Below are 15,320 nucleotides of genomic sequence, written 5' to 3'. Positions count from 1 at the left end.
TACACAGTAATAAACAGTTTTGCATACACTACTGTGTTTATTCATTCATTAATATTATGCTGTAGAATATATTTAACTATTTATTGCTTTAGAAATGTACTGAAGGTGCAAAATTAGTCAAAACTAGAAATCCTTCGTTAATCCGGCAAAATCTATAATCTGGCAAAATCTATAATCCGGCATGGCACTGGAACCAATGATGCTGGAAAATCGGTGGTGTACCTGTATAAATGGTATACATACAAAAATAAGATACAAATGCCTGGTGTTTGATAAGCTATGTGTTGGATTCCATAGTATCAGGGTTATTCTCTTATTCCAGAGTCAGCAAGCAAGAATCGCCACACTTTACCTGCCGCTGTTTGGACTTTTGATTGAAAATGTACAGCGAGTTAATGTGAAGGAAACCTCTCCCTTCCCTGTCACTAATAACGTGAGTAATACTAAATCAGTATGTCGTCTTCACATTACCCTTTTCTACTGTGAGATTTACAAAATATTTTTTTTTCTTTTTGTTTCTTTCAAGAATACAAAAGATGATGCTCTAGTCAATGTGCCTACTGGAAATGCATTAGTCACACCTCAGAAGCCAGGCAGTACATTGGACAATAGTCTCCACAAAGATCTTTTTGGTGTTATTTCTGGCACAGGTGAGTAGGCTGTAATGAGAACAATGGATGAACCATATGTACTCAGTGCCCACTGGCCTCCTCTGTTAGGGCACTGTGAGAAGTTCCCATATGTCAAGTGCCGCTATGAAGGGCCTTTTACATCTGTTGTTTAATAGAAGTCATTTTCCAAGTTCAAAGTTCGGGTGAATTATTCACAAATAATTTGGCTGAAAATAGAAATGTCACGTACAGCCAGTGTATTCATGGCAGCACGGGATGCCTGACTTGAATGAGCCACCAGATCCTGTGCAACTCTCTCTAAAAGCCTTCATCTACTGGGTTGAGCAATTGCATGTGGTACGTTACATGCAATACCCTGCCAACTCACCCGGCAGCTGCTGGGGGGCAGGTTCGTATACAATACAATGGGCGGTATTCAATGAGCCTGATTCGCCAGGTTTTTATGGCGAATTTGTGCTGTAAGGTGAATTTCTGACTAAACCGGTGAATCACCCTATTCAATGACCACATGGCGAATACATTTCAAGGTTTTTTTCGCCATGATTCACCGAGTAGCAATCGCTATCTTTTTATGGCGAAGTGGAATGTGAACTTTTAAAATAAAGTGTTTTGTTTTTTACATTTGGTGTCAAAAAATCAGGAATTTTATTTAGAGGAGGGGCATGCTATTTTTATTCATGTGCTGTAAGCAGGGGGCGCCGGAGCCGAGACGCTCATTACATATTCATATATTCACTGCACGATCATTACGATCGTGTGTAGTGAATATACGCTCCCCTGCTGGCACCCCCGGGGGGGCAGCCTGTGCTGCCTGGCACCCGGGGAGCCCACCTAACCCCCCACAAAGGTCTGGGCTAGGCAGAGAGACTACCATCTCTCTGCCTGGCACCGTCCTCAGGCTCCCTGCGGCAATCGCCGCAGGAGCTCATATTCGCCAGTCAGGGGCTCGCTGCCCCTGACTCGTTGAATACCGGAGCCCGCCGGCTCCGGAACGTGGCGAATGTGCAGCGAATCCAAAAAAGGATTCGCTGCACCTCGCAGGTATTCACATTGAATACCGCCCAATGTATTGTATGTGACCCCAGCAAGAGCTATGGGCTTTGATGCAGATTCTACCTGCTACCATGTATATTCAAGTTCGTGTTTTATTTGTACCCTGAGCAGGTGGAAAGGTAGGGAAAAGCTTTTTTTTAAGGTAAAAATGTTGGGACGCAGTGTACAACCTCTGGAATACCCCTTGTGATTAGGAAAAAGCTCATGTAATGTGTCCACTGTGGCCTATAAAGTAGCTGAGTGGTTAGCATTGCTGCCTCACAGCACTGAGGTCATGAGTTCCTGACCAAGGTGGGCAGTTTGTGTTTCCCAGCGTTTCCTCCAGGTTCTCAGATTTCATCAAATCACACTGGTAAGTTAAGTGGGTCCTGGTACAGTTACTAGTTTACTCTTTTTGTTGAGTCTACGCAATGAAAGCTGTAAGTGTCTGCAAATAATCCAACCTGTTTTATGCAACCTATTAATAAGCACATGCATGAGCAGGTCTTATTTAGCTTTATGTATAAATGGAGTTAGTTGACATGTTTGTTTTTTTCCTTAGCGTCCCCACATACCTCATCTACTCCCAACATAAACAGTGTGCGAAATGCAGACTCCAGAGGATCTCTCATCAGCACTGATTCAGGGAACAGTCTTCCAGAGAGGAACAGTGACAAAAGCAGTTCTTTAGACAAGGTATAGCTTTATGGTTTGGGTAATTTCCTTTGGCATAGTAGTCGACCACCCGTCATTGTCACTATTGCACAGACCCATTCATTATTGCCATTAATGCATTTGTTCTTGTTTGCGGCTTCACCTTCTATTTTCTCTGATAATTTCACCATGTGGCAGCCAGCCAGGTTCTCTGTTAATGGAGTTGGCTGTGTGTCACGGTGTCATCCATTCTAAAAGCACTATGACAGATCTCTCTGGAGAGCTGTAAGGGATTGTGTTATTCACAGGTCTGGATTGTAATCTGTCTGTATAAACTGACATTGTTCTTTTAGAATTGTAGTGCAACGTTCAGTAAGATTTTCATTTGTAGTTTAGTATTATAACATTTCGTCCTTGACTTTGACATGCGTTCATGGTGCAGAAGGACAGACTTATCCGGAGGCATTCGGCACACGCCATGCGCTGTAGTGGGAAGGAAGAAGACAGCATACAGGCTGCTAAGAGAAACCGTTATACTATGGATTTCTCTCTACTGACAGTGCCTGTACTGTCAGAGAGTGTTGTGCATGCTGAAGTCTCTTCTCAGATAACAGAAGTATTATTTTATTACCTGTTGCTTCCTTTCTAAACCCAGCATATATTTGTTTGTAATGTTTTTAGTTTTTACAAACATTTGCATCAGATTAAGCTTTCGTTTAATTCCCCCTATTAACCCCAGGCCTCTTATATTCTCTCCCATGATCTAGCGGTATAGCCTGCACCTTTGCTTTGCTGTGTTTTACCAGTAATGAGAGAAGAAATTTGTTTAATGCGGTTGGGCATCTATTCACACCTGCTTCCTTACCCCTAGCCAAAGTAAAGATGCATACAATATAAGAATGCCTAAATAAAGACCTTGCATTCTAAACCAGTGGTAGGAACGTCCATCTTCCTGCTCCTGCAATTTATCCATCCTAAGCACAGATCTAAGTACTTGGCCTGAATTCTGGGGTAGCAGCATCAGATGCATCTATGTAAATTACACATAGTTAAATATAGGAGGTTTCCCATAATGCAATGGTTGGTTGTGATCTGATGCTCAGTTTTAACTTGTTTTGCAGTGTATGCAGTGCTTAATCAAACTTCAACTATACATACAGTATCTGAAAGCTTGTTATAGTGTGTGCACACATGTTCTAGTGATTCTGATTTGTTAAGTCTGACTCTCATCCTCAGCAAATTGTCCTCAGTGGAATAATCTGACATGATGAGAAACTTTGCCTTACTTCATAGCCTTGCTTGCTTTCTCTTAATGACTGAGTGCTTTTTAGGACTGTCAAATCTGTGTGTTTGCAGTGCTGTTCTTTTATATACTGCTTCTGTCTCCGGAAATAAATTAGACCTATTTATATTGTTTCTTCTTTTTAATCGCTTCAGAATCAGCATGGTGGCTCTTTAGGAAACCCATTAGTACGCTGTGACAAACTGGATCAAGCCGAAATTAAAAGTTTACTCATGTGCTTCCTTCATATTTTGAAAAGCATGTCAGATGGTAAGTACAACTTATCCGCTCTATCTATTGCCTCATACACACACTGCGATTCTGAATCGAGTCAAAATCGAATGTAAATCAAATAGACAGAACGGTTTTCAGACACGGTCCCAATGCATGGCACTGCGTCATCGTAATTGAATTGAAAAGTAGACTGTGTTGGCAAGACACGAATCTGTACTATATAGTCAAAATCGAAAATTTCTCGCAATTTTGCAAGGGATTGTTACTGTTTATGTCTGGGTGGGGTCTTCTCACAGTCCATTGCGAATTCTCACATTAGTGGTCGAGTCTGAATTAGGCCCATTGGTTTTTAGTTAAATAAAAAAAATATAATATGCAGGGTTTGTATAAAATGTAATGAGACCAAATTCAAGAAAAAAATATTTATTGAAGATATCGCTACAAGCAATTAACATTCTTAAAAATAAGACCCTTGTGCATCGACACTTCTGCCAACGAGTTGTCCACACTTGGCGCCCTGGAAGTCCTTTTCTAGGATTGTCCTTCAAGCAGCGTGTTGCAGCTGCTTTGACCTCTGCTATGGTTCTGTGGTGGAGTCCTATGAGGGCTGTCTTCACTAGGGAGAACAGGAAAAAGCCAGCCGGGGCCAGATCGGGACTGGGGAAGCATTGTGTTGCTGTTCCGGGTCAGGTAGTCGTTGACTACAAAGCGATGTGGCTTAGTGCATTGTCATGATGCAGCTTCCAATTGGCGGCAATGCACTTTCTGGATCATGGCCAATGTCTCCATAGCTCATTTTCCGAGTCCCACACAGAATTTAATGGCATAGCGCTGTTCGATAGAAAGTTGTATTTTTAAGCTTCAACTCATCCTAGGGACAGGGGTTCACTAAAACCATGATACAAACCTCATAGAAGCTCATAGGCGACTGACACTCAGTGCGTTTTGAAGCTGACTTCTCCCTCCACGAGCCCGCCTGGAGCATGTGCGCTGCTACGTACAGTCGCATCAGAAAAAAATAGGTCTCATTACTTTTTATACAATCTCTGTACGGTGTGTGTGTGTGTATGTGTGTATATATATGTATATATATATGTATATATATATATATATATATATATATATATATATATATATATATATATATATATATATATATATACATACATACACACACACACACACACACACACACACACACACACACACACACACACAGTGAGTGCTATGTGTGTGTGTGTATATATATATATATATATATATATATATATTGCACCTTGATAAAGGGGTGATTAAGACCCCAAAACGTTGGTCCTAGTTTTTGCCGATTACACGCTTTAAAAAAAAAAACATTTGAGTGCCGCCTCATTTACCTGCCATGCCAATCAATCACTACGTAGAACTCGTGTGTCTAATTCGGTCCCTCAGCTCATAGAAACGCATTGAGCTTCGTTATTCCAGCATGGCTATTCGAGCATTGGCGATCCAGCAACGATAAGCATGACTACATCTGTGTGTATGTATGTATGTATGTATATCTAAAAAAAAATTTCTGAATGGTGAAGTTTTTCAGATTGAGGGGGGTATTCAATCACCCGCAGCCATCTCCCAATGGGGGAGATGGCTGCGGGGCCCTATTCAATGCCGTCTTCCCCTACAGCATTGAACAGGGTCCCTACAGCATTGAACAGGGTATCTCGGCAGAACGAGCCTGACTTCTCAAGCAGTCGGGCTCGTTCTGCTGAAAACAACCGGGAATTGACAAGCTCCCGGCCTATTGGTCACCTCTTCCCGCAGCTCGCAGCCATGCCCCGTCTCGTCCCGCTATAGGCGGGACATTGAATCCCGCCTGCTTGTTCTCGGTCAAGCAGATCGGAACCGGGATAGGGTCACGGCTGTCGGGCCAGCTCCACAGTCGTTGCCCATGATTGAATACCCCCCCTTAGTTGTTGTTCTGTGTCTTGAATTTATTTTATGTACTCTCTTATGCATTTATACGGAATGTAATTAACACCTTCGTGGTTTGTTCTTCAGATGCACTGTTTACTTATTGGAATAAAGCTACAACACTAGAGCTGATGGATTTCTTCACAATCACAGAGTATGTATTTTGAATTCATTTCATCTTTCTGCAGTTTCATCAGACATGAAGTCCTACTGACTCTTGTTTTTTTTTTTTTATTGTTTCTAAATGAATTAGAGGATGCATTTAGTAGAGAGCATTAATCCAAACGAGCCCATCTATTTCCAGTAATTCAGACAGTAAATTATGTTTGTAATTACAAAAATAATAAACGTTTCCAATTCATTTTAAGTAGGTTCAGCATATATATTTATTGTTGCAGTGGATGTGTAATTATAGTTGCTATAATAGTTCATTTGCATACATTTAATATTGCTTCTGTGCACTAGCCATGATATTATAAGACCTACTTTAATAACGGTTTATACTTTCCTTATCTTTTAATGAAATGGGCGCATATTATTGCTATGTAACTAGCTGGATTAAGAAAGGGTGCAAAGACTGTGGGGAGTATTTACTGGTTTTTTTTCTCCATGTGCAGCGAATCCTGTTTAGGATTCGCTGCACATTCGCAGGGTTCCAGAGTGCTGCAGCATTTGCTGCCAGCCCTCCCTATCACTCTATTCAATGCCCCAGGGGCTCGCTGCCCCTGACGGCAAATTTTAACCCCTGCAGCAAATGCCACAGGGAGCCGGGGGACAGAGGCAGGCAGGGAGGTGTAAGCCTCCCTGCCTGCCCCAGAATTTGTGGGAAGCTGCCCCCCTGGAGAGCTGGCAGGGGACAGTGGTAGGGAGCCGCTTCACTGGTCCTGCACGTAATAAGCCGGGACCAAAGTGAAGTGAATATATGAATATCTAATGAGCGGCTCCCGGCCCCCTGCTGGCGAATGTGTAAAAAAAAAAATATGTAGAAAATAAATTGAATATATATTAATGTGCTTCAAGCTCATGAGTAAAAATAGTATGCCCCTTCACAGAAAAAAATTCTTTTTTTTTATTTTTTATTTTTTTTACACCAAAAAAAAAACAAAACTTTATTTTTAAAAGATCACTTTCCAGTTCACCTTAAAAAGATGTCAGATGCAAAACAGTGAATCATGGCAAAAATCAGGGAGAAAGCAATTTGCCATCCTAGCATTGAATACACTCTCGGCGAATCCCATTGAAATACACCAGTGAATTGCAGCGAGCATGAAACGGAGAACTGGCCGGCATTCACTGTTCGCTTTCAGGGAACAGTGAACATTGAATAGGGTGAATCACATTTTCAGTGAAAAAGATTCACCACAAGGAGTGAAAACAGCCCGATTCGCCCAAAAAAAACGGTGCATCAGGAGCATTGAATACTGGCCTTTGTCCAGTTTATAGTAAATCAGAATGACATTCCATAATATACTACAGCATCATAGCAGTATGAAAGGTCAGCTGCGTCGGTTGCCATTCACAAAGATGGACAGTTAATGGCCCCTTTTACACCCTGTCTATGTATGTAAAGTGTATAGTATTGGTCTTGTGTGTCTTGTCTTTGGGGTTTTTCTTCTTCCCATTTTGAGCATTTAGTGACCTTTGTGTGTAACATTTGTCTCAATTTCTGCAGAGTGTGCCTGCATCAGTTCCAGTATATGGGCAAGCGATACATTGCCAGGTATAGTGTGACATTCAGCTGTGTTCACTTTCATGTTTTCATTTTTTTTATTTGAAAAAGTATGTAAAAAATAAAAGGACCTTCTTTGCCATAAATCTCACACTATTTTGTGTCCGGCTCAGTTGTTTGTGTATTATCCTCAAAAATTTATATGATGATCATACAGTCCAGACAATGAGCCTTAATCTCCTAGACCCACACAGATCTTTTTTTCCAGTCAGAACCTTGAAATCTGAGGTACAATGCTTTGTGCTCAATGTCTAATGGAGCCCTTGCATAACTATCGGGGCAAATCCCTATTCTATTGGTACCTATGTGTGGAACTCCAACATTTGAGAATCCTCGATTTGCTGATTCTGACTAATGAATAACCATTGCCAGAAGTAAGGGCAATGGCCCTGATTCAGAGATGTACACAAACCACTTTTTCGCAGTTATTGGTAGTCTGCAACTAAAGCTAGCCATACACCTAAAGATTTCCGATCTGGCTGTTTGGAACAAAATCTTGTAATTTCCGAATGACCGTTTTTTTGTTAGTTTTCCAGCATTTCGAAGCAAATGGTCAACTGTCATTTGCTCCCATAAATTACTGGATTTTTGTTCCAACCAGCAAGATTGGACAATAAATGTTTAAGTGTATGGACAGGTTTAGTCGCACTGCAAATTTCTGCAATGGGGTTGTGACGATGGTCACAGAAAGCATTTACTCGTATGAGTCTGGGACCATTTAGTGGAGATGATAGGGAGCAGTGGCAAAAATTCATGCACATTACTACCGTTTTGGGTTGTTTGGGACTGCGATTCCATATGCATTTGCAATGTCTTCAGTGTCTTTCTTCCTGCGCGCATGCTGTGCGACCATAGGGCTTTTTAAAACTGCGATAATTGATTTGCCACAGATATTACATATTTGTACACAACCAATGGATAGCATATTTTAGCACAACTGCTGTGTACACATTTACAGCTATATGAATGCATTTGCATACGTCTCTGAATCAGACCCAATATGTTTTTTTATCATCCAAAGTTAACAGGTACTATTGTGTGCAAGAGACACTTTCAAATGGGCATTTTAGAACTTTTTATACATACATGGTAACTAATGGAACAATCCTTGTATGAATAGTACAGCTTATTAACACTGTGCTCAATAACATTTTGAACATTTATGTACAGTACAGAGAACGGACACCAGTCACATCCTCACGCGCAGTATGATAATACTCAAAAGTTATATTACAACAACATACATACTAGTAGTGTACATGTTTATTTAACTTGTGAGGTCTTCGTTTTGTTAGAATGTTAATGATCTTCGATATAGTGTTTAAATGTATGTTGCAGTACGATTACTATGGTTTAGTATCACTAAAGTCTCCCTATATTCCTCAAATTAACCATTATGTCTGCACCTAAGGACACAGGCATAATACAGATTGTATACTTACACTGACTGCCCAATGTGGTTTAAACTAATAGTCTGTATTTATGTTAACATAATATAAGCATGGTAAATGGTGTTCAGTGCATGTCCTGGGTATCTCACATGATAACATACATAATCAGATTCACAGACACATGTATGTACAGTACGTCTTGCACTGGTCCACACATTTCAGCCCTGGTGGTGGTACACCTTAGGAAGCCAGCCTAAACTGATTGCTAACACAGCTCACTTTCTGTTTTCCTCACTTGATTGCTGGCAAGTATAACAAAGTATATGGCTCTTCTCCCTTCCTGCCTGGGTAAGACTATCACGCTGCCTTGCTGCCCTCCCTCAATTGCATGTTTGTGTGTATGGCATTGCTGATTAACCCTCAATCAACAGATTAACTAATGACATTACTGGAATTTAGACTGATGTAGGAGCTTTTTAGATATCGGAGGATGTTCAATGCAGGGTCACGACAGTCGGCTGTCCCAATAGCCGTGACCCTGTCCCGTTCTCGGCTGACTCTACATAGATTTGGCAGGTGGGATTCAATGTCCTGCCTGCCGACTGCCGAGAAGGGGGTGTGGCCACGATCAGCGGCCGGAAATTGTGGAGTTGCGGCCAGGAGCTCATTAATTCCCGGCTGTTCTTGGCAGAACATGCCCGACTGCTTGTGAAGTTGGGCATGTTCTGCCGAGATCCCTGTTCAGTGCTGTCAGGGAAGACTGCATTGAATAGGGCCCCGCTGCTATTTCCTCCGTTGGGAATAGCGGCGGGAGATTGAATATCCCCCATAGTGACTTTGTATGTAGTAAACATTACCCAACTCTTTGCATTTTTAATGCAGTGTATGTAGCATGTCTCTTTTTTATAGGTGCAAATATATTTTTGCAGTGTTAGAAAACCCAGATTTGTATTAGTAGTTGTTTTTTTTTTTTTGCCTTTTCTGCTTTACTAACTTCCCCACATCTCCGCAGTGGGGACACTTCTAACTGGTGCCTCTGTCCCATTTCCACTCATCTTGCAGGAACCAGGAGGGGTTGGGACCTATAGTTCATGACCGAAAGTCTCAGACATTACCTGTTTCCCGTAACAGAACAGGGATGATGCATGCCAGATTGCAACAGCTCAGCAGCCTGGATAACTCTCTCACTTTTAACCACAGTAAGTTCTGTGATGTTCCTAGCAGTCAGTTGTCTCTTCCTGTACCACCTCCGCTCTGGCCGGTATCACAGCCTCTCCACACTACACCTGGAACATAGAAGAGTTTTCACAGGCTGGGTTTTAATTCCTATTTTTCCTTCCCTGAACAGGATCTCTTTGAAATACCAGATGATAATGTGAGCCACAGGATTGTGTCAGCATTGTGCTTAAACAGCAGTTGAGAGAGTTCCCTGCTTTGAACAAATCCTTAAATACCAAATACAGTAGCAGGCTGTGTTTAGGCCACTGTGTAGCAGCTGCCGGATAAGTGACCGCAAAGTCCTGACACTGACATGTGTTGCTCACATTATCTTCCCGGTACCACGACGTAGCAAACCTGGTCGTTGGTGAGAGTATGCTGTCCACAATGCACTGTGTATGAAAAAGCATTCAATAATGAATTGACTTTTTCTGTGTTTTCAGTGTGAGAAAGATATCAAGTATACTTGGAATAGCTGTAGACAATGGTAAGATTCGATCAGGTTGAAATTGGCCTAGAAATCTGCATTACATTCAGCCAAAAGTATCTATATTTGCCCTGCTTTGCTTCCTTTGTTTCTTTAGCCGTACTGACCATTGTACATAACCCCAAGCACAGTATACTGTTAATGTTTCAATAAACTCCTGATTGCTTAGTAGTAGACAGATGTTGCGCTTGCTTGCTACTAACATTATGTAACAAAATATTGAACGGTCAGAGCCATTTGAATAATTTATCTAAAAAGGTATTCCAGTCTTGCAGGCATGGGCAGTCCAGTTCATGAGCCTTAATAATGTAAGCATTTTCGTATATATAATGCATAGTTGGGATTGTTTACCAGTAAGTGGGGCAGGAATAGAATTGTTCAGCAATACCCAGATATGGCATTGCTCAGCTGTACATTGGGCAGAAGTGGAATTTTTTTAGCAGTACATGAGGCAAATGTGGGGTAGTTAAGCAGCACACAGGGTTTATGTACAAATGTTCTGGAAACGTCTGCTTGTGTTTATGGCCCAAATTCGAAAGGGCAATTCTTTCTAGCCATGTTTTGAGGTAAAAGCATTGCACTTTTAAACATTGGGCATTAACATTATCAGAAGTGCCTTATTGAGGGCTACCCTGGGCCATTATGTTCAAATCTGCACAACCTTCAGATCTGACTAATATTCCTGATTCTTAAACGGCTGTATTTATGACCATTTTTGAGACACGCATAGCTGGCCAGATTAGATAGAAGCTTCTGGTGGAAAGGCCAGATCTTATTGGTGAGTTTGGCCAATAGCTGCACACATAGGACCTTTTACTGGTTGGCTCGAAAGGCTGCAAATTTCACAGCCTTGCGAGTCCACCATTCGCTGCCTGCAAGGCTGCCCCCCAATTTACACAGGGTGTTCCCTCGCACGCATGCAATTGGATTTGTCGCATAAATATCCATTTGCAGCTTTTGTGCGGGGAGGAAATCATTCGATGGTCGCCACTTTGGTGTCTGAGGAATGTGGGTGCCCTGTGCGGGAAGCGGGCGGGCATCTGACATCTGCTGACTTCAGCTGCCCACCCCCTGCACCCACGTCATCACCAAATTACCATTGGGAACGCCCATGAAATGCTGGGTGTTCTTAAGGGTGCAACCGCTTGCCGCCGCTCCATGACCTAACCCCCCGCAGTGCTGTGTGCAAGTGGATGGCGAATAGTCAATTTGCCGAGGCCGCTCCCACCAAGTGGTTGCACATGCTCATAAAAACATCGCTCACCATTGCAAAAGCAACACTCAAAAAAGCAGTCATGCTCTAAACATCTGCTCCTGTACCTAAAGTACGAAAGGCCACACTCTCTGGAGGAAATGTTGTGACTTTCACACGCCTCCATATTGGGGGATTCTGCTGAACTCCGTATAAGTCACTGCACTCTCTTTCAAAAATAAAAGTACAAATCCCTTTCTTGTGTGTTTTTATCAGACTCTAGAATGACTTGGTCTTCTGAAGCAGGATGGTTAATTAAGTTAAATTAAATTACTCTATATTGTTGGTTTTTACACTACTTTAGTTGGATGTATTTTTTTTTTTACATGCCGAAAGCAAATAAAATATTGCTGCACATGTGATTTGCTCTGATAGTTTGTGTTCTAATGTTTGATGTTTTAACAGGTAAATGGAAAGGTCAGCGGGTGCTAGGATTTTTTGCCATTTTTTTTTTAAACCTATGCAAAAGGAATGATATATTAATATTTGTATAGGTACATAATACACTGGTAGACCTGTTAATAAATTGTAATAGCTACTTATGGATATATGTAAGCTATTATATTCATCTCAGTCTTGTGTGTCCCTGTTCTTCACCTTAGCCTCCTACCTAAGCAAAGTGTCAGGAATAGGGCATAAAGAATCAGTGATTGATGCCGCTCAATTTCTACAGAGCATATATGTTCCCTTGATTTCAACATTTCGAATGACAGAAGGAAACGACATGTTGTAGGGTACATGCATGCACATTGGTTCACTAAGTTTCCGTTTCAGCGCACTGAAGGCATGATAAGAATTTTGGCTATATGGACATACTGTAAGAGGATTCATCTCCTAAAGAGTTTTCTCCCCATGTCAGGGACAGCCTTGAAAATAACATTTCTTGATAGAGCACCAAGTGGAAGTGATCTATGGGGATGACCTTGTAGGCACATTCCATCACAAAGGTAGTGGAAATTCAGAGATTCGTCTCTTTTTTTTAAAGCTGTGTACACACGGTGCAATATTGCTGGCAATATGGTCGCTGAGCAACCATATTGCCAGCGATTTGTTTGTACTACAGCTCCCCTGTTCAGCCACCTAATGGTCAGCTGTTTCCCTCTGGGACTCCCCCAGCAGAGTCTCCTATTCATCAGTGACCATCTCTGGGCACTGAGCAATATAATGCTCAGCAATATATTGCACTGTACACAGCTTACACTCCTGCTCGCTCTTGCATGCTTGTCAAATGAATTTTTCTTTTCTGTAACCTGTACTGGACATTAAAATGTCCGTAGTTTGGAACTCTTGCAGTAACCGGAATGTACAGTATTACTGAAGATTTTGGTGCAAGAGTGAGACATTTCCAGATACACCCTTCCATATGGGGTCCTATCCGGATCTGAAAACACCCTCCTTATCTTCGTTGACTGTAAATGACTGCAGTGTAAAAGCTTTACTATTCAAGTAAGCCAGTCAGAGAAAATCTGCAAGTCTAACATTACTATGTATCAGTGGTTTCCAGCCTCGGTCCTCAAGTGCCCCCCAACAGTTCACATTTCCAGGTCATTCCGGCAGGTGCACAGGTGTTCCCATTATGAACTGACACATTTTAAAAGATCCACAGGTGGAGCTAATTATTTCACTTGTGATTCTGTGAGGAGACCTTGAAAATGTGCACTTATAAAAAGAGATTGGGTATTAACTTAATGCGCAGCTAGGATGGGTGCTCTGAAGTGTTCCTCTGCACTCCCAATAGTCAAACAGGATATATTACAAAGTGTTAACCCTTCACAAAATTTTTCCTATTTCATGGTGGAATTCACACGAGAAACCCGCATATTGGAAAAAACTTGTGATTATCCAGAAGCTGTGAGCATTATCTGCTCTTGTGACCTCCCTAAAGCAAGCAGGGACGTTTTACTACATCTATTTGGTGCGCTAGTGAAGGGATCTCACTTTGTAATATAATTATCAGGAAAGAAAAGAGTGTCTTTTGTTGGTGCACCTAAAGAGAAAGATATTTAATAAAACGTCACTTTTATTAGATTCATTAAAATAGTTGCGAATATAAAAGAAGGTTTTGACAAGACATGAGACAACATATAGTGATATAAAAAAGGATAAGAATCCTTACACCTAGTGGAAACCCCACTGTCTATTATCCCAATCGATTTTAATAATTTGTATGGCTCTAAATAATGGTTATGTTACCATTTAATTATAACGTGGATAAGGGTTTTTGCTATTGTGTACACAATGTTTCAATTGACCCTGGGCTCTCTCTAGCAGCCGCTGGCAAGCGCCTGAGCACGGGTATAATTCCATCTCAGCACTGCTGCTGGCTTGCTGGAGCCAGTGGTACCACGTCCTGTGTTCTCCCACAGAGCCGCGTGAGAGGAGTGCCTGCGTGCACCTCCTCGCTCGGGTGGGTTAAAGAACAATCAGGAACACTGACGGTTCTGGCGCCAGATACCGTGTCAGTGTATGTCTTAGGGTACCGTGTCCAACGATTAACCTAACGCAGCCAACAGATTGTTGGACACGGTCCCCTAAGACATACACTGACACGGTATCTGGCGCCAGAACTGTCAGTGTTCCTGATTGTTCTTTAACCCACCCGAGCGAGGAGGTGCACGCAGGCACTCCTCTCACGCGGCTCTGTGGGAGAACACAGGACGTGGTACCACTGGCTCCAGCAAGCCAGCAGCAGTGCTGAGATGGAATTATACCCGTGCTCAGGCGCTTGCCAGCGGCTGCTAGAGAGAGCCCAGGGTCAATTGAAACATTGTGTACACAATAGCAAAAACCCTTATCCACGTTATAATTAAATGGTAACATAACCATTATTTAGAGCCATACAAATTATTAAAATCGATTGGGATAATAGACAGTGGGGTTTCCACTAGGTGTAAGGATTCTTATCCTTTTTTATATCACTATATGTTGTCTCATGTCTTGTCAAAACCTTCTTTTATATTCGCAACTATTTTAATGAATCTAATAAAAGTGACGTTTTATTAAATATCTTTCTCTTTAGGTGCACCAACAAAAGACTCTCTTTTCTTTCCTGATAATTATGTCCTTTTCGTGTCTATGGTAGCACACCCTCGTACCCATCACCAATTGAGTGTTGATAATATACAAGGAGGGTTCACCCGTACATAAAAATCCATTTATTACTGTGCGACTGACTAAACCGCTTTCAATTTTCCCACTTTGTAATATATCCTGTTTGGAAAATGTGCACTGTTAGGGGTACTTGAGGATCGAGGTTGGGAACCCCTAACATATCAAAGAATTCCTAAAGGGTATGATACTATCATTGTAAGGAAGCAATTTCTTTTTTTGTTATACTTGGTCATAATAAATATACTAGTCTAGCTTTTGTACAAATCAAGAACATCTACATATAATGATACATTAGCTTCTTAGAAGCTATTAATGATAAAGAAACATAAAATATAATCCCATATGCTAACT

General features: G+C 41.6%; 1 protein-coding gene across 12 annotated transcripts in view; it reads left to right on the top strand.

Annotated features, from left to right (window-relative positions):
• Positions 1–15,320, top strand: part of DOCK9 (dedicator of cytokinesis 9) — a 235,561-nt gene that overhangs the window by 169,268 nt on the left and 50,973 nt on the right. For 7 of the 12 annotated variants that reach the window (XM_083168606.1, XM_083168604.1, XM_083168600.1 and 4 more), the window contains exons 32-38: positions 323–433; positions 527–650; positions 2,227–2,360; positions 3,756–3,870; positions 5,869–5,935; positions 7,454–7,501; positions 9,964–10,100. In XM_083168606.1, the coding sequence (XP_083024732.1) occupies positions 323–433; positions 527–650; positions 2,227–2,360; positions 3,756–3,870; positions 5,869–5,935; positions 7,454–7,501; positions 9,964–10,100 (736 nt within the window). Of the gene's footprint in view, positions 1–322; positions 434–526; positions 651–2,226; positions 2,361–3,755; positions 3,871–5,868; positions 5,936–7,453; positions 7,502–9,211; positions 9,250–9,963; positions 10,101–10,562; positions 10,607–15,320 lie in introns of all 12 variants that reach the window. The other 5 variants (XM_083168608.1, XM_083168605.1, XM_083168610.1 and 2 more) reach the window with 3 other exon arrangements.

Source organism: Crinia signifera, chromosome 2 (genome assembly GCF_055691185.1).
Source record: "Crinia signifera chromosome 2, ASM5569118v1, whole genome shotgun sequence".
In the NCBI taxonomy this organism is placed as follows: Eukaryota; Metazoa; Chordata; class Amphibia; order Anura; family Myobatrachidae; genus Crinia; species Crinia signifera.
The sequence above is the reverse complement of the archived record's forward strand: the minus strand, read 5'-3'. Positions and strand labels throughout refer to the sequence as shown.